The sequence below is a fragment of the Anolis carolinensis genome, chromosome 3 (genome assembly GCF_035594765.1).
Source record: "Anolis carolinensis isolate JA03-04 chromosome 3, rAnoCar3.1.pri, whole genome shotgun sequence".
NCBI classification, from domain to species: Eukaryota; Metazoa; Chordata; class Lepidosauria; order Squamata; family Dactyloidae; genus Anolis; species Anolis carolinensis.
Window position 1 is genome coordinate 270,452,842 of NC_085843.1, and position 25,280 is coordinate 270,478,121.

Here is a 25,280-nt window from a genome sequence, read left to right on the forward strand (position 1 = left end):
CATTCGCCCAAGCTACTCTCTAGCTAAAGAACTTGCCAAGCTTCCATAAGGTAGAGCCATGGCAGTTATAAAAAGGATACAAAAATAGTATCAAACTGTTATAATTGCGCAGTGTGGATACATCCATGGTCTCAACATTCAGTTTTTTGATGAATCCAATCAAAATCAACTCGTCTTCTTTTCTGAGCTTTCAATTAAACAGAGAGGATGCTGTATTACGAATCCTTGAGAAGTGTTTTATGTTACTGAATTTTAATTTTAATTGCTGCCTTGTCAGTTTTTTCTGTTTCCAAGGTCTGCTCAATTTTGATACCTCAGACAAAGGACTCAATGACACATCTCACACAAACTGGATTAGAAACTGAATCTTACACCAGATAGCATATTTCATCACCACAGAAGGTAAGAGCAGAACTTAAAGGGTTCAGGAGAAGTAACTTAGTATAGATAGTTATGTCCTTCAGCATCTCAATCTGGATACTACCCCTGAAATCTCAGTGTCTTGTATCTTGTGTCTGAAGCAGCCATCTTATTCTACCTAATTATAGGGCTGCAAAGTTGTTGTCTTTAAAAAATATTTTGTCTGGTTTCTCTCTAAACCATACATAACTGAAAAGGTAAAATCCATTGTTCTAAAACGCTCAGTTCTGGTGGGACTACTCTCTTGGTTGCAAACATCAACTTTGTCACCTGTATAGATGTATTCCACATAGTCCGGGTGCTTTTTGGTAAAAGCTTCCTTCAGCTTCTCTATATTTTCAGCCTTTATTTTAGTTGCAAATGGTGTGTACATCACCGAAAAACATTCGGCTCTTGTGATGGCTTCTTCAATCATAGCCTAAAAAGGGGGAAGAAAGATACAGCACACACTTTGCATTTTTTAAAATACGTGAGCTGCTATTAAAGAAGAAGGGAGGGAAAGACAAGGGAAGGAAAATGAAAAATAATTACCTTCATGGATGATATTTCCCCCTTAATAATTGCACAGTCATGCAAAGATAACATATTTTGGGTCTGAATATTAATTAAGAGAAAAATTCAAATTAGTTCCAGAACGCATTGCCTATCTTGCCCTCAGAAAGTCAATTTTAATGTAGAATGAGAACATTTGTAAACAGTTTCCTCTGTGGTGGGTCTATGCCTTCAATAGGAAGAATAGCAGCATTAGAGAAATTATCTCAATGATAATAAGAAAATGAATTTTACTTCCTTTGAAGGTTATATCTACACCACCAGAGATTTTGTTCAAAGCTTGGAGAATTGATTTCAATTTGAGTTGATTCAAATGTGGATTATCCAGAGACGAGGCAGTGCGTGCAGGATATAATAAAAGGGCAAACAATTTATGATCTACATACAACTACTTTTAAGGCTGCCTCTTAAGAGGAAATGCATCCCCTGAAAACCAGCAATCAATAAACTTGGCAGAGATTTGCATAAAACTCATATATTGATAATTTGCATGCACAGATACAAATTTAGAAATAATTACTGTAATTTTGATAGAAATGACTGTTGCTTTTTCACTATCATCTGGTCCAAATGGGGAAAGCTGTGGCCAGGGGTCCTTCCACATTACTCAGTTATAACAACATTATTCTACTAAATATGAGAACAGAGCAAGACTGCTCTGACTCCAAACAAAACACCACACACCAATATAATTGGAACAATAAATATCCTAACTTAATTGTTTACAGCTGAAATTAGTTGGCCCAATACATGATACTGGATTCAGGGCTTGACCAAACTATCTGTTTATCAATGAGATGATGATCCAGCCTGCCACCAGAAAACCCATAGGATGATAAGGGACACCATGGCTGAATGTACACTGTAGAGTTAATGCAATTTGACATCACTTTAACTGCCATGACTCAATTCTATGGAATCATGGGAGTTGTAGTTCAAGATCTTTAATCTTCTTTGCCAAAATGTGCTGGTTCCTCACCAAACCAACTCACATGATTCCATACCACTGAGTCATGAAAGTTAAAGTGGTGTCAAATTGCATTAATTTCACAGTAAGCTATCCTTCGAGGCTTGACAGGAAGGAGAAAGTTGACCAGGAGTGACTTGCCACTGGTTGTGCCACCGCCACCTGAGGTAAGCTAACTAATTAACGTGGTTTCTCCCTATGGGATTCTGGGATTTGTAGTTTAGAGAGAAATATTTACAATTATCTAACATAGAGCTTCAGTGCCTCACCAAACTACAAATCCCTGGATTTGATAGGATGGAGCCATGGCAGTTTGAGCAAAATTAGGATGCTAGAATTTTTTAGTGTGAAAAATAACTTTGCAACAATAGGGACTAGGAACCTCACTCTGTTTATGGGAAAAGAACTCTAAAGCTAACTCAGATAACAGAAAGACTGAATTCTGCCCATATAACCACATTTTGGTGCTTTTCCTAGAGTAGAGAATATACATAGCCTAGAGTGTATATATCCAGAACCTTTAGCAGTGTCGGGAAGGGACACTGGATTTGCTGTTGACACATGCCAAGTGTTTTGTGACTTTGAGAACTCACGCATGAAATTGGAAACCACAAACCTTCTGCAGGCATTCTAAATTAAGATACAGTCAACATTGGAGCTGGGATGGGGGTGGTTATAAGGAAGTGGCTAACAAACATTAAATCTTATATACACATACACCCAGCCAATAGCCATGAGAAAACAGTCACAGAACACTGGCTAAAAGCAATGGCTTTATAAGCACACATCAAAAAGCAAAGAGCATCTTTAAATGAATCTGCTATCCTTGCCTCAAGTTCCACAGACAGACAGATACTTAAAGAGGTCTTTAGAAGGCCAGGGAGTAAAGAAGTCTAGCCAACATCCTGCAGATTCATTTCCCCTATGCTGCTAATGTTCAGACTTAACTCAAAAGACCATCCACCAGAGCCTGGAGAAGTTCCTTAGTTCTTCAGCCAGCATAGCCACTGGGGATGCTAGCTAAGGGATTTTGGTAACTGTAGTCCGATTTCTATGTATATGTGAAGTCTGGATAAGAAGAAAGCTGATAGGAAGAAAAAAAAAACCTCATTTGAAATGTGCTGGGCACAGTGGTTCTCAACCTGAAGTCCCCAGATGTTTTTGGCCTACAACTCCCAGAAATCCCAGCCAGTTTACCAGCTGTTAGGATTTCTGGGAGTTGAAGCCCAAAACAGCTGGAGACCCCAGGTTGAGAACCACTGTGCTGGAGGAATATTCTAAGGATATGATGTATGGCTGATATGATGAATTGGCCCTAGATATAATCAGGTTTAGTTCTGTGTGATTAAACTTTGGAACATTATCAGACTCACTCGCACTGGTGATAATGGTTGGCAAAGTGAAAGGTTGTAGAAACAAAGAAAGAGCACAATATATTTGGACAGGCTCAATCAATGAAGCCATAGTCTTGAATTGGCAAGATCTAGGCATGATAGTTGACAATTGTGGATCTTGGGTGTCATTTATGCAGATGGTGGCCATAAGTTGAAGTCAATGTAACAACAAGTAACAACAACTTGAAAGAAACAACATTTCCAAGCTTTGCCACACATCTACATGTATGTGTGATCTATCAGCCAGTTGTCGGACCCCAAAAGTTCAGGCAACCACATGCACACAATTCCAAAGATGCAGAAGAACATTGCCTCCTAAATCAATCCAATCATCATGCTCCAGGGCTATGGAATGATGACTGATTTTGGGAAAAGGATTTAATATCAGAAGAGGAATGGATTGCCATAGCTGGAATAGTAAAGAAATGTACCAACATTGTAACATCTTGTACGACTTGCAGATCCTACCAACAGAGCACCAAAGTCTTGCTCCATGTACACAGAGCTTTGAGAAATACAAGCATTACAGATGTAGGCTTTGTATGTTTGATCTGTTTTCTGTCTCTTTTTATAGAGCAAACACAGCATGAAATCAGTTCATCTACATACAGCTTTCATTATGTATAAATTGAGCCCCCAGTGGCGTAGTGGATTAAAGCCTCGTTGCTGATCTGAAAGCTGCCAGGTTCGAATCCCACCCGGGGAGAGCGCTGATGAGCTCCCTCTATTAGCTCCAGCTCCATGCAGGGACATGAGAGAAGCCTCCCACAAGGATGATAAAAACATCAAAACATCCGGGCGTCCCCTGGGCAATGCCCTTGCAGACGGCCAATTCTCTCACACCAGAAGTGACTTGCAGTTTCTCAAGTCACTCCTGACAGGGGAAAAAAAATGTATAAATGAGGGTTGGGGCTCATATGGCTCTCCAGATATTGTCGCATTGCTAGTCTCAATAGGCTTGGACCTTAATTCTACTGGTGAATTCCAACTCCCACTAAATTGATTATTGAATGGGGAATCAACAAGTTGGTTGATCTCATTGACTGAACAGAATTACTCTCACTGAAGCTAGCAGTAAGCCTCAGGCCTGGATTGAGGAATTGTGGGGGTGCAGTTCAACAATATTGAGGGAGCCCAGGATCCCAAACATGGGGTAAAGCTCCAGAGCTAATGGGAAAAACATGTTTGCTATCCCATTGACATGTTTATTGTATCCAAACTTAGAAAACCTTTGATTTTAGGAACAGAATGTTGTCTAAAGACATGGCATATCAACTGCATATATGACAGATGAGACAAATTCAACCTAATGCCCATTTTAAAACAAAAAACCCCAGCAGTTTGCTATTAGTGAAGATAAACTGACAAAGGCAAAGGTGGAAGGAAAAGATGTTCACCCTGGAATGACTAACGGGAAAAATCTCGGTGCGGAACTGAGAAATAACCATTTGCTGTTTCACTGGCAGGCAGAACAGACAGTGTTTTGCATCTCAAGGTCACTCCTCGATGATGTAAAATTGCCGGAGAAGTTATGTGTAAATCTGAGTAATGTTTCCAAAAGCCGAGACAATTGTCTCTGCTCAGCTGGAATAGAGAGGCTGAGGTAATTTGGTATTTGTCTTCTCTTTTGTAATGGACATAAACAGGTACTTTGCTGTGCATTATACCACTTCACTCTCAGCTGAACGCCGCCTCTGATGAAAACAGTGATTTGATCTGTTTGCCCTTATGCAAGACGCTCTGGGAATGAAATGCACTGGGATGATGCCACAAGGCAAAGAAGACCTGCTCTTTCTAACCATTTCAGGGAAGAAGCTAAAGGTTAAGATAAGGCAGGCTTAGGTCTAGGCAGGGCCAACACAAGCCACGTTGCCATCTGAGGAAGCCAGTGGCATCCCCTTCCAAGTTAAGGCACATTTAAAACCCCACACCAATCAAATTATTGAGCACATGAGGCAAATAAAAATCTCCACAAAGTCCTTTCTTCCTTTCTGGCCATAAATATATAATGGGGGCTGTGTATGTCTTAGAACAGATCTCCTGTGAATACAGGGCATTGTGTTGTTTTTCTTCTCCTCCTCCTTTTCCTCCTCTCTGGTGAAACACTTGAGGTTACTGCAGGTTCTGAACATCTTTGATTCTTACATCCCTGTGTATGAATTGTTTTACTATGAAGGTTTTGTTAACACTTTTTTCTTGATTTGTTTTTTTCTTGACTCCAGGTAGAAATGGGGAAGTAGGGGAAATGTTGGTGCCATTTATAGTCTGATGAAGCAAAAGGGTGGTTGTAATGAGATGGCATCATCAATAAAAGGTACCTGAAAGGGTACAAATATCCCCACAGAGGAAATATGACCCATTCTCCCACCCCCAATAGTACTGTCCAGCTATTTTCATGGCTATTTGCTTTATCATCCTCCTGGACTTGTGTTTCTCCAGTCATTGTGGACATAAAATCCCGAGTCTATATTTCATGTTCAGAAAGGAAGGGAGTTTGGCTTTTTCAAACATTTTCTTCTTAAGAATGTGTGGCATATCCCTCCTGGTGTATCACCCACGCAGAATGAATTAAACAGTAATCATGCTTCTCCTGGAACAATCTTTTTCAGCAGTGATGTTTTTTGTAATATGCACAGCAGATTGTCTGCAGGAAGGGACACTGAGTGTGCGGATGGTCACACTAGCAAGGCCGAAGAGAAAAGCAGAACAAAATAAATACTAAAATAAACAAATCCCTCTTCTGCAGCCTGAGAATCTTTGCACTGGAATTCATGAAACTACTTTACTCTGAATCATATTATCAGCCCATCTAGCCCAGAGGGCCTTTTCACACTGCACAGTTAATAGTGCTATGTTCCACTTTAACTGCCATGGCAACATCCTGGGATTTGCACTTCAGGGAGCGGTATTTAGAATTCTCAGCTAAAGAGCTCTTGTGTCAGACCCAACGACAAAACGTAGGATTCAACAGGATGCAGTTAAAGCAAAATGAGAAGGCTGTAATTGCACAGCGTGAAAGGGCACCTAAGTTTGGTGTGAAGGACAGAGAATGTGCCAGCCTTTGGTGTGCGGCACTACACAAAGCGCAGGAGAACATGCAATCTGAAATTCCAACATGGGGAAACAATAGAAGATGGGGTGGGGTGTAAAATGGAGGAAGGGGGCAAAAAGAAAGCCATTTGTGGTATGCGTGCTCTTGAAGGGCTTGAGAGAAAGAATTTGGGGAATTTGCCTCCCCATCATTAGAGCTAAGCAGCAAATCATGTACAAGATAGTGAGAATACCTGTACTGATTGCAGGCTGGAGAGAAAGGGGGTAGAAATGATACAGAAACATATCCTTATAAGGAAGGAAGAATGCCCTCTTGTTAAGTTGAGGAATATATATGCCAAAAGCATTCCTTTGTTCAGGAGAATTTGTGGGCTTTATGTGGAGCACCATGTGAACCCTTACTTGTGCATTTTCTCCAAGCAAATCTTTGCTTTCTTACCAGTGGCTGCTTTTGGATAATGGAGCAGGTAAAATTTGTGGTGGGTCCCTGGTGGCACAGTGTGTTAAAACGCTGAGCTGCTGAACTTGCAAACCAAAAGGTCCCAAGTTCAAATCCTGGGAGCAGATTGAGCACCCGCTGTTAGCCCCAGCTCCTACCAACCTAGCAGTTCGAAAACATGCAAATGTGAGTAGATCAATAGGTACCATTCTGGTGGGAAGGTAACGGCGCTCCATGCAGTCATGCCGGCCACATGACCTTGGAGATGTCTAGGGACAACGCCGGCTCTTCGGCTTAGAAATGGAGATGAGCACCAACCCCCAGAGTCGGACACGACTGGACTTAACCATTACCTTTACCTAAAATTTGTGGCTGCATGGATGAGGTTCCATGGGGTGATTTGCCAGCCTCTGTGGCGAATCAGAAGGGCTGCTGAGCAATCTGGGCACCCTGCACCCCGCTTCTCCTGCAGCAATGCTTCCTAATTCCAAGTGATGAAGCATCGTCATGTGGCTTCCCCCTTGTGGTTCCCAATGGAACACGGGAAGCTTCCTGTGTTCTGAGGGAAGTGTCCTACTATGTTGTCAGGACACTTCCTCCATAAAGCCCAGCTAGTAGGAAGTGTCCTGGCAGTGAGCTAGGATGCTAAGTTCACTTTGTGTGATGACGTGGTAAAGCAGGTCATAGCCAGAATAACCAAATTTAACCCACAATACTCTCAGAAGTGTACAGACATCATTAAGACAGCCAGGAACCAATTTACCATGTGTCTGGATTTTAATGCCTTTGTAGAAGTGCCCTTAGTTACATAGTAATTTAATTTTTGTGAATTATTGGTTTGGCCCAGTGGGTGCAGAAATTCTAAGAAAGGGCTGTACTTATTAGTTTGGTTTGGGAAGAAGGGCGGGGGGGGGGGGGGGGGTAATAATTAGGCCCTAGTCACTTTGGAGTAAGGCGTTGTGGTTGCTGAGCAACTGAGCAGCAGGATTTCTGCAAGCAAGTCTGCATTGGCACTTTATAGAAGACTGCTGGATTTTGAAAGTTTATATGAATCTGCAAATTGTTTACATTTTCAAAATTGTGTTTATTGATTCTAAGCTCCAATTTTGTCCCATTCCCTTAGGTTCTATTGGGCCATTTTATTGCAAACACAATTTTAAAATGTAAACAAATTATATTATAAATTTATATTCAAAGAATGCAAGACAAAAAAGAGAAAAAGGTTGAGTCCCTTGATAAATACTTTTTGCACAGCTCTAGAGGCTGGGAAAAAGAAAGTGCAAGGACAACCTCACAAGTTCTAGCCAGTTGGTGCTTGCTTTCACTCCTGGTTTTCTCCAGTTCTGAAGCTGGTTTCCCAGGCCTTCCTTTAATAGAGAAAAGGCAGTATTTTTGTATCAAATGTGGCAAGTGTGCTTCCAGACCAAAGCACCACAGCTCTGAAAACTGTGTCCATCCCTGTCCTCACCCTTTGCAAGCTTTAAGAAACATTTGGTGCAGAAATCAGATTTGTGAGGTTGTTGACCTTTGCCAAAGCCCAAGGCACACAGTCTTCTTAACTTATCACTGACAAACATGCACATCAACAACACCAGAGGCACAAAGTTGGATTTGCACATCCTGGCATTTCACTGATGGATAGGCAAGCTGGGCTCCACAGAGAGTAAGCTGACATAAAAGCCGGATAACCTGTTTCAAGGAAGGCAGTGGACTCAAATTGGAGAAGTAAGAGACAAAGTGTGTGTGTGTGTGTGTGTGTATGTATGTATGTATGTATGTATGTTAAAAACCTCTAGGAATGGGACAAAGGCGCTTACAATCACCAAAGTTGTTATCAGATGAATATAACTCTGTTTTTTTTTTTTAGCTGAAAGAGTTCTGGAATATGAAGTCTTCAACTGGTATTTGAGATTTGAAAGAAAACTTGCTAAAACAATAAGTAATCAAGTTCATTCTTCAGTGGTGAAGATATAACTACATCACATCATGATAATATCTTAATGAGAGTAACCATCACTCCCTTTGCACTCTCACTGTAACTTTTTCATTACTTTAGTAGCTACAGGAATGTAGCCTCACTAAATAGTAGAATAAGAATACAACAACACTCAAATGATGGCTTGTGTTATTATTTTGTGTTGCTGCCTTAGGCTGTGTGATGGGTACTGAGGTGATAATGGGGTGAAAGGGAAAAGAGATAGTTCTGAATCACAGACCTGTGGATTGTAGCATTTAGATATTTAAACATGGAACTAAAAGAAGCGATTTAGCTACTGTTAAGAAACAGAAAAGTAAATAGTTTATAGTAGCAGTAGCAGCCTTGGTGGGAGGGTTGTCTTTTAACAATAAACAGTTACAAACTATTTTTAATGGAAAAAATCCAGTGCCTGGCAACATAGAGGAACAGAAAGGGTTGTATTTTTTTCATCTTCTCCTGCTCCCAAAGGTAACTTTTATTGTTGCTATCTGTCCATCATGGTCTTTCATATAATATGTTTTGAAATTAATCCATCTACTGAGCCCTCCATCAAAAGTTTTCAGCTTTTGATGGGAAATCTCCAGGGTATTCAGTTCTCTTATGAAATGCTGCTTCCCCAGACTTACATTATACAGAAGCAAAATGCCTCTGAATATGAGCTAGTTAGGAAAGCTATCAAAAAGGCATTACTGCCCATCGCTTGTGGACATACACAGGTATACTGTATATGGTTGCCCACCATGAGAACATAATGCTTGACCAATTAGGCTTTCAGCCTGATCTAATGGTTCTCCTCATGCTTCATATGTTCTTTTTTGTTAAAATAGTTTATATCCTCCCTATTAAGGACAGAGGTAGGTAAAAGTAAAGGTTTCCCCCTGATGTTAAGTCTAGTTACTCTGTGGGTTTGTGCTCATCTCAATTTCTAAGCCGAAGAGCTGGGATTGTCTGTAGACACTTGGGGGTGCTTATCTCCATTTCTAAGCTGAAGAGTCGGCATTGTCCATAGATACCTCCAAGGTCATGTGGCTGGCATGACTGCATGGAGTGCTTTTACTTTCCCGCCGGAGCACTACCTATTGATCTACTTACATTTGCATGTTTGCAAACTGCTAGGTTGGCAGAAGCTGGGGCTACCAGTGGGAGCTCACCCCGCCCCCCAGATTCAAACAGCTGACCTTTTGCTCAGCAAGTTCAGCAGCTCAGTGGTTTAATCTGCTGCACCACTGGGGGCTCCAATTAAAGACAGAACTCCTCCTAAAATCAGGGAAAATATCAATATTAAAGGTCATTGAGATATTTCCTATAGGGCAGATGGTAACAACTAGCCATCTCATTTTCAGGCAGAAGTAGGTTTCTGGTGTCAACTTCTCTTCCTTCACCTCCTTTTCCTCCTCATTCTAAATCTTCCCTTCCCAACCTATGCATTTGCCTACTCTTGCTGTATAGTTTTGTAGAACATTGTGGATTCTGAGAACTATAAAGATATTACTGAATATTTGGAAGTAGTCATGGGGGATTATCCTACTGAAGGAGTTTTGATGACAGGTGGTTCAGATGAGATGAGAAGAGTGCCAGGAGCAGTGGTGACTTTTACCCAAGCTACTTGGCCCATTTCCATTAGTTGAGGCAGTGTGGCAACAATTTGGTGGAAGCTACTCAATGAACCCCCAAATATTGGATATGAATTTGAGTCTAACATTGAACCCTTTGCATTGAGCTGAAAAATGTTTCAAATGGTTGTCACACAATCAATGTGTTATAGGTTTGGTCTAGGAATCATGGTGCATAGAGAGACTTGAAGTCAATCTCATTGCCTATTTTCACATTGCACAAATTCTCCCAAGGAATGGGAGTCATTTCTAAATCTGCTACAATACAGTGAAGGTCTCAAGGACAGATGGTGAAGTCAGAGGAGAAAGTGGGAAGAAGAATGGACCAGATGCATTCTGAGCTGAGGATTCAGGATTCCTTAGGGAATAATGACATTTACAAAATGTACATTGCCTTGGAAATTTAGGTAGCCATTATTTACTATGTCCTGTACTTAGAAAATGAGAATTAGGAGTGCTTCCAAACCAAGTTTACCTCACTTCAAATTAGGGCTGACCAAGGTTACTCAGTGGGCTTCACTACCGAGTGGGGATTTGAACACAGGTCTCCTGGAATCCTTGTCCAACACATAGTCCTTTACAACATGCTAATTCTTTTCCACTAGACTTATATTCTTGAACAGTACATGAACAATACTTCCTGTTATGATCCCCGTATGTTATTTTTATTTCCAAGGAATGGGGAAAATGTATACAGTGTATTTTTCTTCCTTTCCAATTTGGTAGAATAACTTCAATGAATAAAACATCCAATGTATTATAGTTGAGAACATGTAGCTTATCTGCCATTTTATGCTTCTGTTAATGTAGGTCACGTCACATATCAGCTTATTATTTAGGTTCTTAAATGTGTTTAATAACTTAAGACGGCAGTTGTATTTTGGTACACGGTGTAGTTATTTTAAAATTGGCCTTGCAGAACAGCCAAAAATATATCTCGGTGTTCTGCTGAGCTCTAAAAGGCAAAAGCACAACGGCTTAAGAGATTTATTTTAAAGTTCAGGAAGTGTTAGATGCTACAGCAAACTGTAAGTGTATTATTTTGCAGGAAAGAGGATCTGGACTTAATGTTCTTTCGATCCAGTAAGGCAGATACACCCAGGAAAGCAGCTTCCCAGTGTGAACTTCTTTGTTGCAGCAGGGATTGTTTGAACAAGCTGATTGTGGATACGGTTGGGGAATTTCGCCATCTTTTTGGGGTTCCTGACTCGATGAGACCTAGAGGAAGCTTTCTTCCTCCATCATTGCCCCTACAAAAATAAGAGCCAGAATTCATTTCTGGCTGCCTTCATGTCCCTCTGAAGCTGCAAGGGATGGGCTTGTCAGATTTTTGGCCTGGTCTTGACTCTTGTTTTTGTGGATTATTTCCATGAAGGAGGCAAGGGTAAAAATGAAATGTTTTAGTGGGCTCAGCTCTGGGCACAAAGAAAGGATTGTGGGCAAATCTTTCACTCAGCTAGCAGAGTAGCAGCTTCCTATAATTGGTAAGAAACAATTTATTTGTTGATGTTACTTGCAAAGACTCTCAGGGTGGTGGTGACGGGAGGGGGTCGAGGTCTATGCAATTTCTTAATAAATCTCCTATTTCTGCCTCAGTTGTTGTGGTGCTAGGGCTCACATTCCGTTCCGCTTTGCATCATCCTCTGGTTAGAAGTCAGTGGGCTAGATTAAATGGTCCTTCTTTAATAAGCATAAACTCTCTCTCTCTCTCTCTCTCTCTCTCTCTCTCTCTCTCTCTCTCTCTCACACACACACACACACACACACACACACAGAAAATGATCATCTGTGAGCAACTGGAATCGGTTCTTAATGAATAATGCTTAATGACATCTTGAGGACTTTCCCTAGGTCTGTTTTAACCCAGAAATCTCAAGGATAGGGCCAGTCTTGAACTGTAGGAGGCCTTTCAAAGTCAAATAAATGAAGGACCATTGAAGAAGGTTCCAGTCAGTTCCAGCCAGGATACTCTACTCTGTGCTCCTTTTGCTTCTAGTGCTAAGCAGTTCATTGCCACTGTGTGTATTTCATCCACATTTGATTTTTTTTATTTTCCCCATCCACACTAAAGCTAATCTTGCCTCCTAATTTTCAGGGGTAATTCTGCACAATCATCTGTTCTGCATGACAATAGAACTTTGACTATATAAGAATGACACTCATCGCTTAACCATTGGAAACGAAGGAAATTTGAGCATGGTGGAAATGTAGCACCAGGTCAAAATGTATAGCTCTCCTCAGCATATAAGGTAGTGGTTCTCAACCTGTGAGTTCCCAGATGTTTTGGCCTTCAACTCACAGAAATCCTAACAGTTGGTAAACTGGCTGGGATTTCTGGGAGTTGTAGGCCAAAACACCTGGGGACCCGCAGGTTGATAACCACTGATATAAGCCCAAAAGGTAGGCTATCTAGTATTTATTCCACACTGGGCAGATCTAGAGGTTTCATATTATCAGCAAATTTCAGTAGGATGTAAGTTCATGCATGTATTTCATTCTGTGCCTAAAATGGACAAGGAAACGAGGACCACAAGGTTATGGCTTTAAATGTGAGTTTCTCTCTCATGTCCATAGTGAAGAGATAGAAATTCTTTTGGCGAGTATGGGAAAAGCATTCTGTTTGGACCACCGGCCACTAGGAAATTCATGGAACTGTATGTCAGAAAGGCAATGTTTCCAAGTTCTGCCCTTCTGAGTTGCCATTGGATGATTTCAACCTGATACGTGTCAGCTGACCAAAAGAATTTGCTCACACCTGTTGGAAAGTGCTACCCAATCAAGCGTTCTGTTTAATCCCATTACCAACTTGCTATTAGAGCAATTAAGCTTTACAGGTTTTCTGCATGCCTCTACCCTGTACATGCTGTCTCTAAAGTTTTCCCCTTTTCTGTCTCCTGTTGTGGAGATGTATCTAAGCAGTTGTATCATATGACCAGAGAACCTTCCGGGTGGGAGGAATTTGAAGGTGTGAGTGCTGTCATAAAAGAAGGTGTGCTTGTTATATCTCATTCATGAGAGTTGGATTTTTTTATTTGGATGGTATAACGGAGCTGGTGCTGAATGTATTGTTTCTAATGTCACAGTTGTCCCCAGTGACATCGGAAAGGGTCATTTCTAGATATCAGATTTACCTAGTCGAACCTCCTCCCATGCACACATAAAATACACATGAGAGATGGCCATCCATCCTCTTTTTTAAAACCTTAGATTTTATGCAGCTCCATGCAAGAAACGCAGTTTATGGCTTCAGCTTATTTTAAAACAGTTTTGTCTGCCTTTGGCCCAGGGATCATTGTGGCCATGAGAAATTCTAAATGTGGTATAAGATGACAATATTCTGTGGGACTTGGTCCCAGCAGGAGAGCTAAAAATGATGACGATGTAGAGATGGCCTCCATAACCCAAACTCGCCTACTCTGTGCATGATTTTATGACTATCAACTGAGCTCGACACTCTGCATGTACTTGTATACTACATCCAAATTAAGTGTGACTGGCCCACTATCCATGCAGCTTCTGATGTTCTCAATTTGTATTTGTTTTTTAAAAACAAATGGGCAAGATGTTTGGTTAGTGAACAATGGTATAGTTTCAGTACCCTAGGACCACAATTTAATGGGAGGATGTGCTTTGACAGCAGGATTTTCCTTCGAGCACTTGCAGAAGCATGATGCTAGGCAGGTCTGCAGTCATGATCCTCATCAATTTCACACAGCTGCTAGTGCCTTACAAAAAGGGCTTCTACTTAAAGGCACTGTTTCTTCCATCCCCAAGGACAAAAGAATTACACGTCTTCTGAAACAGAGGCTTTTATAAAGAACCTGGACAGGAAGAGATTCTGGATAGAAACAGATGAACAAAGGCAGCAAATTAGGGCCCATCCAGACAGGTCCAAAATGTGGGACCTGTCTGGGATTTTACCAGGGGCATCCAAACAATACCCCAGTAAAAACTAATTAATTCAGAATGACCTAAGTTATTCTGAATTAATTAAATACTCCATTAGATCTGGCCTTCCTGAAAGGCCCAGGTCTAATCGGGTAATGGGCCTGTGGGGACTCACTTCTGGGTAGTCCTGGGACTACCAGAGGGTGAGTCCTCATTTACCATGCCAAACCTTTGAGCTCTTGGAGTCTAAAGGGCCAGGATGGCACCCACGCCTTTCCCCCAAGCCCCAAAATAACCCCTAAAAATAAAGTTAAACTTGCTGTCACTATGTTCCTCCTTGTGCTCTTCTGACGTGAGGAGGAACGTAATGATGACCAGGTAAGTTTAACTTTATTTTAGGTTTTTTTTTTTGGGGGGGGGGGGCTTTGGAGGTGGCTGCATGCCCAGGTTTTTTGAGGGGAGTGGGGACAAAAATCTGCACCAAAGCATGCTCTTCTATAACACTCTCTGATGGTCCCTTTTCTGTTTGAGGATACCTGTCAACTGGTGGATCTTTTTATCTTACAAAATATGTTGTAATAAAATTTGTTGGCCACAGACAGAATTGAGACAAATTCAACAAGGAAACAAAGCACAGTTAGAAAAACAAACTGACCAGTAATTAATCAGTCAGACAGCTTACAAAGCAACATGATGGATTCCCTAACTCAGTAATCTTCAGGACAGAGACAGGTACACACCTGGCAGGTGCGGACAGGAAGGCGGGAGAGGCAGAGCGATGGGAGATCGGCTACAATGCAATGGAGCTATTAAGCATTGTGAAGGAATTGGTAGTGAAATGGTATGCCCTGCACATTATGTGGGAGGTCAGAGTAGATAATCATCCCACCTGGCTGTAAAGTATTTCAATCCAGGTGAATTTATGATCTGCCTAAGGCAAAATGACAGCTCTGCACTCAAAACAGGACAGGAAAAGGGGGGAAATCTGGGATCATCAAGCCTGGTGTGAGAACCAGGGTGAAGTTTTAAATGAGAAAGAAGTCTATTCTTGAAAAATAAAACACATATGTGTAAACTGTAGTCAACTTGTTCATTCTCTGGACTTCCCACCCTGTGGCTTGAGTAGCCAGCATCAGACCTGGATCTCTCACAGGCTTTTCTGCTGGAACAAATCAGGCTGTCTGCCCAATCTGCTACCATGTGAGGAGATTTAAAGGAGCTCTGGCCTTGAATCTGGCAACCCAATATCTATGGTGACTTTACTAGCAAATTGGCAGGCAAGAACCAACATGCAAAGATTTTTGCTGATGCTCAGATTTAAGGCACATCAACTGATAATATCTCTAGATTCTACTTTTTTGCATGGAAACCTGCTGCAGATAAAGCAAGCAAACTTTCAATTATGACTGTCTTCTTTTTTAAAAGTGGCAAACATATGACTCTCATACCCACAGCAAGCTTATCTCTCCTTGTCCTTTACAAGGTGAAGATTTAACAGCTACTGTGTTATAACTGCTTGATTGTTGTAAGAATCATATTAAAATGTATTTGCAGGTATTTTAGGATATGTTTAAAAATAATCTTGAAAGACAAGCCTCTGGGCTCTTCCAGATTGGTTTATGAAAGCAGTTTTTACAAAATAACTCCATGGCTTTTGCTAATTGTTCTCATCCCTGTGTCCACTCATTCTATTCCTCTGGGGCAATTTCTTGGATTTACATTAGGGCAGGATGTACCTCTTTTCTTCTCAAAGGCAGCAATAAGTATTTTAGCAATTTTCTTCCCATTGTGAGAAAGTCTTCAAAAGATCTGCAGGTTTTGAAACCTGTTTGTAGATCAGGATTTGTTCTGCACACATGTCAGATGTAGCTATTTTGCACAAAAAACTAGGGTAAAAAAGAGGAGATGAGACTTTCTTAGTTCTGATGTGTCTTGGAATTAAAAAGAAATCCACTCAAGGGTTCAAACAAGATTTTGCAACTAGGGTTAGAAATTGTCAGAAAATCATCCTAGATATCAGAAATATTGCACTTTAAGAAAACACAAACATGTTGAAACAGCAATGTTTACAACTTCCAGACACATCCGCTCCAACTGGAGGAGGCCATATATTCCTAATTTTTGAGCTTAGTTCGAAACTGAAGTTAGCTGCCTTCATCTGGAAGAAACCCATCCCTAAATTAGTCTCATGGCCCAACAAGAAAAGAAATGATTTTCTAATGCTATGTACCAGGCATTTATGGCTGCATGACAACAACAAGGAGAGTTAATTGTGGGTAATTATGGATCGGTGGGCCATGGTGGATAAATGTGGACAACTTTGGACAGTCCTGGGAGAATTGTATATACACACAGATATACAGAGCACAGTTCTTTCAGAAACATGTCAAAATAAAGAGAAATAAATTGTCTACATAATAAAATGTCTATATTGGATTTAATTTCTTGAGTTGTGTAGTCTGGGGTGTTGTGTGCCCTGTATCATGGAAAATCAATCTTAGAGGTATCCAATAATAGGAAAATCTACTTTTGATTGGAATTTTTTCTCCAATGGTAGGACCAGAGGAATTAGAACAGTGGTTCTTAACTTGTGTGTCTCCAAGGGTTTTGGCCTACAACCCCCAGAAATCCCAGCTAGTTTGCCAGCTTGTTAGCATTTCTGGAAGTTGAAGACCAAATATCTGGGGACCCACAGGTTCAGAACCACTGGATTAGATGATGTGCTTAAAATGCCTTAAAGTGACATCTTGCCCACTCCAGATGTAGATAAATTCAATGAATCTATGGTCCTGAGTCTACAAGATCTGAGCAGGGCTTTTGAAGATAGGATGACCTGGAGGTCTCTAATTCATGGAGTTACCATCAGTTGAAGATGACTTAATGGCCGTTAAGAACAGGAACTAAATTCTTAAGGATTCAATCTATGGAGTAATACCCTTACGACACCATGTGGGAACATTTTAAAAAGAAATTCTTACTGAAAAGAGGAAACATTTTCAGTATCAATTAAAATTTTCACATGCAGACACACAGACCTCATTAACTGTAGTTGAGTTCTGTCAAAAAACTAAGAGTTTTTCCTACAAATGCATGCCTTGATCGTTATTGTTTTTTAAAAATCCCCCACTGCCTTACTTTATACTCCTTCAATATTTTCATCAAGAATTGCATGCGATTTTGAAAATAAAAAAAAAGGGAGGATATTGATGGCTACTGTGAAAGTACATAATCGGTTGCTGTTGCTTTGGTAACACAGAAGCATGTGCGTACAAACATGTGACAAGTTATTTTTGGCATTATCTGAATTTGGAGACTATATATTAATATACACAGCTAGATTCTGAAATGGTGCTTTTTGCGACAGGTGTAGTAGGTTTTTAAATAATGTCATGCCAATAGGGACCCAGAAGTTCTAAATAAATGAAATTCAAAATAAAATGCACATCAGGATCACCAGCCACTGCTGATGAAATCAAGGGTGAGGAAAGTATGGTTTGAAGTCCTCATTCAGCTTCCCTGATGCCTCCAGAAGTTGTCGGGGCTATTTCACTGCATTTTGCCATTTTAGGCTCATAAGAGGCTTTTTTTTTGCCCCCAAATAAAAAGTGACCTGAAATTGAGGTTCTGATTACTTCCTGTTGAAAAGTAATGACATTGTTGGTCATAAATGGACTGAACAATGGGAATCCCCCCAAAACCCCCACAGGTGCATTTGGGTGTAAACTAAACAAAAATAAAGTTGGGGTGAAGGGGTATGACCTTTTGTGATTTTTCTGGGTATCAGTGTAGTCCCCTGATCTGCATTCGTTACCCACATCTGGGTAGATAAGTAATGTCAAACTGCATTAATTATATAGTGCACATACAATATCTGTTGTAGGCTGAGAGCTGTTGTCATTTAGTGATGGATTTGGATTTGATTTAGGAAGACTTGAATGCAGCTTTCCAACAATGCTGACTGCCTGGGTAGTCTGATCCAACTTTTCCAAACCTAAATATTGCCATCATTGTTTCTCAGCTTACTCTACTAGAAAAGTAACATTTGGAAAATACCTTCTTGGGCTATAGCTCTCATAACCCACTACCAGCAGCATGAGGAAGGATAACGTTTCAAGCTTTGTCTATTAAGCAGGGGTTTTCTCATGATTAAAAAGGAGAAGACAGATCATATGCTTCTGTGAGATCTCTGGAGGAGTGGTGGAAGAAAATGTAATAATAAAACAAATGGGTTGTGAAGCATGTCATAGATTAAGTGAATTTAGGAGGAGATAGAGGCTTGGAGTCATCTAACCCAACTATATCAAGGCAGAAGATGATTTTTGGGCTATAAATACAGTTCACCAGACAGATGGCCTTCTGACATCTGCTTAAATATTTCTAACAATGGGCAGCTTTTACTATCTCTACATGCAGTTGGTGTCAGTTTCAAACAGCTCTTATCACATATCTCCCCTCTCCAAATTTCACATATGAAATCCGGGAGTCATGTAGTGAAGCAACATTGGAGTGTGGTCAAAAACGGTAACTTTTATTAACAGGGAACAATAGATAAATCAGAAAGGACTACGGCAGTTTGCTTTGACCAGGACCCACTGGGAAGAGCAAGATTTTGCCCACTCTTCTCCCCTTCTGCTGGGTTAACTGAATGCAAACTTTTTTTTTTTCTTGAACTCAATTGGGAGTGGGAGTAAGCTTAGGAGAGAGCCAACATGGTGTAGTGGTTTGAGCATTGGGCTACAGCTCTGGAGATCTGGGTTCAAATCCCCTATTGGTCATGGAAACTTACAGGGTGACCTTGGTCAAGTCACAATCTCTCAGCTTTGGAGGAAGGCAAAGGCAACCCCCCCTGAACAAATCTTGTCAATAAAACCCCATAATAAATTAGCTGTAGGTAACCATAACTCAGAAACTCTTTGAAGGCACACAACCACCACCACTACCACAGCAGCTTGATTTGTCTGAACCTACTGAGAAGTAGTGGATATAAGATGGGGGCAAAACAGAAAGTGGGAAGGGAGAGAGAAAGTAGGACATTTTAAAAGCAACTGAAAAATATATCCTTCAATATTTGTCAATAATATGAGCATGCACTGAACTAGGGATAGGCCAGAGAATCAAAACATCATTATCATCATAATCAATCATCATCATCATCATCATCATCATCATCATCATCATCATCATCATCATCATCATCATCATCATCCGGTATTCTCAGACTCTTCAAGACAGCCTTCCCTTGATCTATATTGGCTAAGGGATTTTGGAGGATATCATCCAAAACCAACCCCCCCCTCAAAAAAACCAAAAACCTTTCCTGGCTCTAGGAATCTTTAGGTCCTTCAGTGCAATCCAATGGTCAACCTTAATCAGAAGATTCCTGGAGAGATCACCTCTAGGAATCTCTAAGTCCTTCAGCATAATTCTGTGGTCAATATCTAATGGAAGTTGGACATAGAGTCACGCTGGAGGACCAAGAGATTTCTAGAGAAGTGTTCCATCAGAAGAAGAAAAAATAGCAATTCTTTCATTACAGGTTTTCATTTCCTTGGGGTCCTACACCTCTCATCCCAGTGAATGTGGTGAGTTGACTCTAGTTCCATTTGGTTGCTCTATGAATATTTCCCCCCCCCAAAAAAACTCTCAACCCTCACTATTTAAATGTGCATTTTCTCTCTCTCGATATTTAAGTATTCATTTGAATACAGTTAAACTAATGAGGACTGCCTCCCATCATGCAGGAACTGTGAAATCTGTCAGCCAGCGAAGTTCTGATCCGCATATTAGTTTGAGATTTTGTAAGAAAAAAAATTGCGATGACTCCACACTACAACATTCATCTGCTGTAACAACAGACTTCTTTCGAGGTTGAATCCTCCTTGTGTGCAAAGTGCATATCAAAATATTGTGCATGATTTTTTTTCCAGGGAAGCCTCAATACTAAGAGGGATCTCTATCTATATATGGAAATATATATGTAGCACTTGGGATGATACATTATCAAAGATGAAATTTTATGTCTGTCTGTAAAATTGAAGTATGAGCCAAGGGTTAACAACCTCGCGTTTTACCCTTAAAATTAGTCTTGGGGAAAAAATCTACTTCATTATAAATACGTTACTGCTCTGTAATGGCTTCCTGATTGATAAGCCCCAGAGCAACCTCAGCCGGCAGTCTTTTAAGCAACAATCCTTCATTTGGGTTCTAACAGCAAGATGGGCTCCTCCTTCGGAGCTGGACCATCAATTTTTACCTGCCAATACAGTTTGATGAGCTTGCTGGTATGCTGCTCCCTTCCTCCAGACAACCAGTAGATGTAGTCAGCAACCATAGTGCTCCTGGTGACAAAAACAGAATCAGTAAGTGAAATAACTGAGGGAGAGGAAAGGCATCTGGGGAGGGTACAAGAATGCCAGGCTCATGATATGAAAATGAATGTATTCTTATACTGCACCAACAGAGCTCTAAGCAAAATTAATAGGTTTTTAAACTCTCAGAATCTCCTGGTAGCAACAGTGGCCATGCGGGTTGAGAAAATCTGCTAGTTTTGTCTGGAAAATCACTGTCTGAGTTGGATGCTGTAATATGGCCCACTGAAGTGAATCTTTTTAACCTGTACAGATGGCAATCTAGAAGGAAAAGTGAAGTGCAGAATAATGATGATGATGATGATAATAATAATAATAATAATAATAATAATAATAATAATAATAATTTATTGCCTGCCTCTCCTTAAGGCTTGAAGTTGGGGCATAATGCATAATAAAATACATTCAATAAAATCATATATTAAAGCATAAGGTAAAGATAAAGGTTTTCCCCTGACATTAAGTCTAGTCGTGTCCGACTCTGGGGATTGGTGCTTATCTCCATTTCTAAGCTGAAGAGCTGGCATTTTCCTTAGATACCTCCAAGGTCATGTGACCGGCATGACTGCATGGAGTGCCGTTACCTTCCCGCAGGAGCGGTACCTATTGATCTACTCACATTTGCATGTTTTCAAACTGCTAGGTTGGGGCTAACAGTGGGAGCTCACCCCACTCCCGAGATTTGATCTGCCGACCTTTCGGTCAGCAAGTTCAGCAGCTCAGCGATTTAATCCGCTACACCATCGGGGGCTCACTGCACAACACATCATAAAATACTCTTAACAAAAGCCTGTATTAAAACATATTTCTATAAAATATACATATTGGGCAGCTCATGTCTTAGCCTGATTATCAGCAGGGTAGCTGCCAATTAGTTAGAGTTTGGCTGGAGTTAAAGAGCCAAGCAAGGGTTATAGTTAAGGGAGGGGTAAATTACATTTCTGATCTTATTACTTTAAAATCTATACATAAAGAGGAAAGACTATAAAGGAGGAAAATGAATGAGAATGCCCCCTGGAAAAAAGAAGGGGGAGAGGAAGGAAAGAATTACGTTTCCACTTGTAAGCCTCTATTAAAAACGGCTTCCACAGCTTCTCTGCAGGGAAGCTAATGTAGAAAGACCTTCCTTATTAAAAATGGCTGCCACTGCTTCTCTCAGCCCCAATAACCTGAAATCACTGTCCCATGTTGCTGGTCTTTTTTCAGGCCAAAAAGAAAGGTGAGGATAATTTTTAAGTCACCCCCACGTCTTTGGTGTTTGTTTTGCTGTCCGAGCCCCTGTTCAGAAGATTCACTTCACTTTCTGTTTCTGTGATAATTGGATTTTGAAAAAATTGGCTTGTTGCGGAAACAAGGATGGGAGATAAAGCTTCAGTGGAGAAACCTTTTCCCCATGATAACTCTTTCACGAGAGAATTTTTCTTTTCACTTCCTGTTGTCTCACCCCCATTCTTAACTCTGAATCATTTGCAAGTCGAATGTTTGCAACTTAGGGACTATGCCTGTTAATTTAGGCATAGTAACGTTTGGGGAACAATTTTAGGTGGTAGGAAAGATCCCTCACCCTTCCTACAGTATGGTAGGCCAAATAATGCCAAGTTATATTTTTGGCTACACCTCTGGGACATGGCTATATCCCCAGTGCCATCCTTTCACTAGCTCCAAAGAATTTGTACAGTTGATGCAACACCTTAATTCATTGTTACCATGAACTGTGGCATAGCTGCTGGACTAACGGTTATTTATATATGCCTCTATTTTTATTAGTTTTATATTATATTTATAGATTCACAATAATCAGTCATGGTATATCTGCAGGGAAGCTCTGAGGAGCTGTTTTATGAGGCAACAAAAGTATATGGGGAGAGGGGAAACAATCCTAACCGTTGATAGCATTTTCTATTTTTACTGGGTGGAAATATTTAATGCTCACTCAAAAATGTTTTATTCTGGCTCGCTTTAAAGTATTTACGGACTCTCACACATTATATACAGTCAAAACGTCTTCTAGGACAGTGGTGGAAGGCTTGATATAGTGTGATGCTGGTGTCAGAGAAGAATATTGCAGTCTGTGGTGAAGTCAAACACAGTTCACCTTTGATTAAATTACGCCTCTTCTTATGGGCTGGCGAAGGGTAGGTTGGAGGAGACAGCGCACACGCCAGCTAATTCAATATGCTTTAGTACCCTGAGTGTGTGTTAACAACTGCCACATTTCTCTTATTAGGCTAGGAGGATATTAAAAACTATTGTGCTATGGATATTAATGCCGGCTTCAACAGACTTCAGAAAACTGGATTGCTTTTTATGGCTGCTCCACCAATACCCCTCTCCATTTCCTTCCCTCTGGAGATTCTAAATCCAATTAAATGAAACTAGATGTAATTTCAAATTGTCACTTTAGTCAATTAAACATATAATAATCTTCTGCGTCTAATTACTAGCACAAAAAGTTTATTTGTTGATGCTTTCCTATCGGCGTCTAGCTGCCCATCTCCCCTCCCCATCACTGTCGATATATTTATTGCTCCTTGACATTAACGTAAATTGAATTCAGAATTCTCTCCCCAGTTACATGTGTTATAAAACCCTAATCCCAGGCTAGCAGTAATGCCATTTTCAAGCATGTTTTTGCAAGCTGCATTATGTTCTTAATGAGATATGGCCAAATGAAAATAAAGGAAATGGAGGATTTAAATCACAAACGGTTCAGAGTTATCTGGGTGTAGTGGGAGAATGTGGCGATATTCTATAGTAAACTGAGAAATAAGATAAATCTATATCTGTACGCAGATGCATCCATCTCTTGAATTACTTTGGTGTCTATATCTGCTAAGGGTTCTTCACTGAAATTTTGTAAGTCACTGACAAAAATCTGAGAAATCTCGATGAAACCATGCTAACCCTCAAATTAAACACAGTTAATAAACGGCACAGTACAATCATGTTACACCTTTGGGCCAGGTGTTGATAAATGAAGAATTCGTACATATTGACTTTGATGTTCTCAGCAGTTCCATACCACGTGAACATGGAAGTGCTCTCAGGATAAAATGTGGTGGGCTGGGAGTTGTTAATCTAGGCTTTCTGACCAGATCTTGCCACAATGTGAAGTTGGGCCTGGAATCTCCCTTCAGCAAGTCAAGAGGCAAATGCTTGTGTTAGGGACTAAATCAGGACCAGAGAACATGGCAACAGGGCTTAGTTTTGCCTTTCTCTAAGATAGGGACCATTGTGGGTTATATACACTGATGTCATGCTTCTGAAGTTCAGGAACATAATATGGCTCTGATATTTGGCAACATCATGGGAAAAGCAGTAGAATCAGGCAGGAAACAGAACCTTTCTTGGTTGATTGCTGACTTTCAGCAGTATGATTTACTACTAAATTTGGGTGTGTATTCCTGAGGGGGCAAATTCAGCTTGCAAGCAGTGTGTGTGTGTGTGTGGTGTACCGCCTGTACTATGTGTAGCTGAAAATTAAACCTGCAAAGTTTAGCAACCCTTCAAACCCAGTTTCTGGCACAATGGGGGCTGCAGATGTCTCTGTCTTTAGATTTCAATGCCTCGGTATTATTCTGCTCCTTTTTTCTGAGACTGTAGCCAGTTAATTTCTTAAGGTCAAGCTGGACATTTATAGTGGAAGTGAGATTTGAAAGGATGGCTTTAATAGCTTGAGCTTGTGGATTTCATCTACAGTTTTTTTTCCTTTGCAGTGTCAAGAAATGCTGTCCAATTTAACCTTTATATCTTGTCCATGTCATGCAGATGTTCTGTATCAGAATGTATGATGATGGAAGGGAGCAGAAGGACATAACTTTTATTTGGTTTTATTTGAAAAGAATCCTGGTTATATAAATACCTATTTATTCATCACACGGCATCTGATGCTTCCAAAGCAACTGTAGTTTAAGAGATTAAATTCTGCAAATGTCACCAGTATCTTTCCATTTTCTGTTAAATGGATTTTACACTATTGTTAGTGCCAAGCAGCTCCATCACTGTCCAAATGAAACTACCTGTGTGTATATGTTATACGGGTGCATTCATAAGCTAGTGGCTTCCCTCAACTTGGTTGTTGGCAGCGTAGGTGAAACCTTCCATCTGTTTGACTGATTTGCAAATGTAACATTTCTCTCTGCACCTTCTTGCAATAAAGCCAGCCCACACCTATCATCTTGGGTAGAACTACGCAATGTGTCTGTCTCTGAAAATGGCACGGCAGAGTCAGATGATCTCCCATGTCTTTGTCATGACAACTGCAGCTTAACTTAGTGCTCTAACATTGGAGTCAGCCCTTCCATTAGGCATCACATTAGAGCATGGATCCACCTTAAATCCAGTTTCTGCCTCCTGCAGAATTCTGGGGTTTGTAGTTTAGTGAGGCCCAGGACCTATCTGGCTGAGCAGTTTAAAGGCCCCTCCCTAAACTACAAGCCCCAGAATTCTGCAGGACACAGAAACTGGATTTAAAGTGGATCCATGCTCTAATGTGATGAGGTCCTTAGGCTGTTGCATCAGGTGGAGAGCGAAAAGGGATACAGGCAATACTGGCAAGATATTTGAAGACAGTGCTATGGGTGCAGCATAGTCTACCCCTGATCTAGCTT

At 40.6% G+C, this 25,280-nt stretch overlaps 1 protein-coding gene across 3 annotated transcripts in view; it reads right to left on the minus strand.

The window, feature by feature from the left end:
• spata16 (spermatogenesis associated 16) overlaps positions 1–25,280 on the minus strand; it is a 250,743-nt gene that overhangs the window by 54,381 nt on the left and 171,082 nt on the right. For all 3 annotated transcript variants that reach the window (XM_062976770.1, XM_062976771.1, XM_008106073.3), the window contains exons 5-6: positions 20,556–20,640; positions 691–838 (exon numbers count right to left, since the gene is read on the minus strand). In XM_062976770.1, coding sequence (XP_062832840.1) covers positions 691–838; positions 20,556–20,640 — 233 coding nt within the window. The remainder of the gene's footprint in view (positions 1–690; positions 839–20,555; positions 20,641–25,280) is intronic.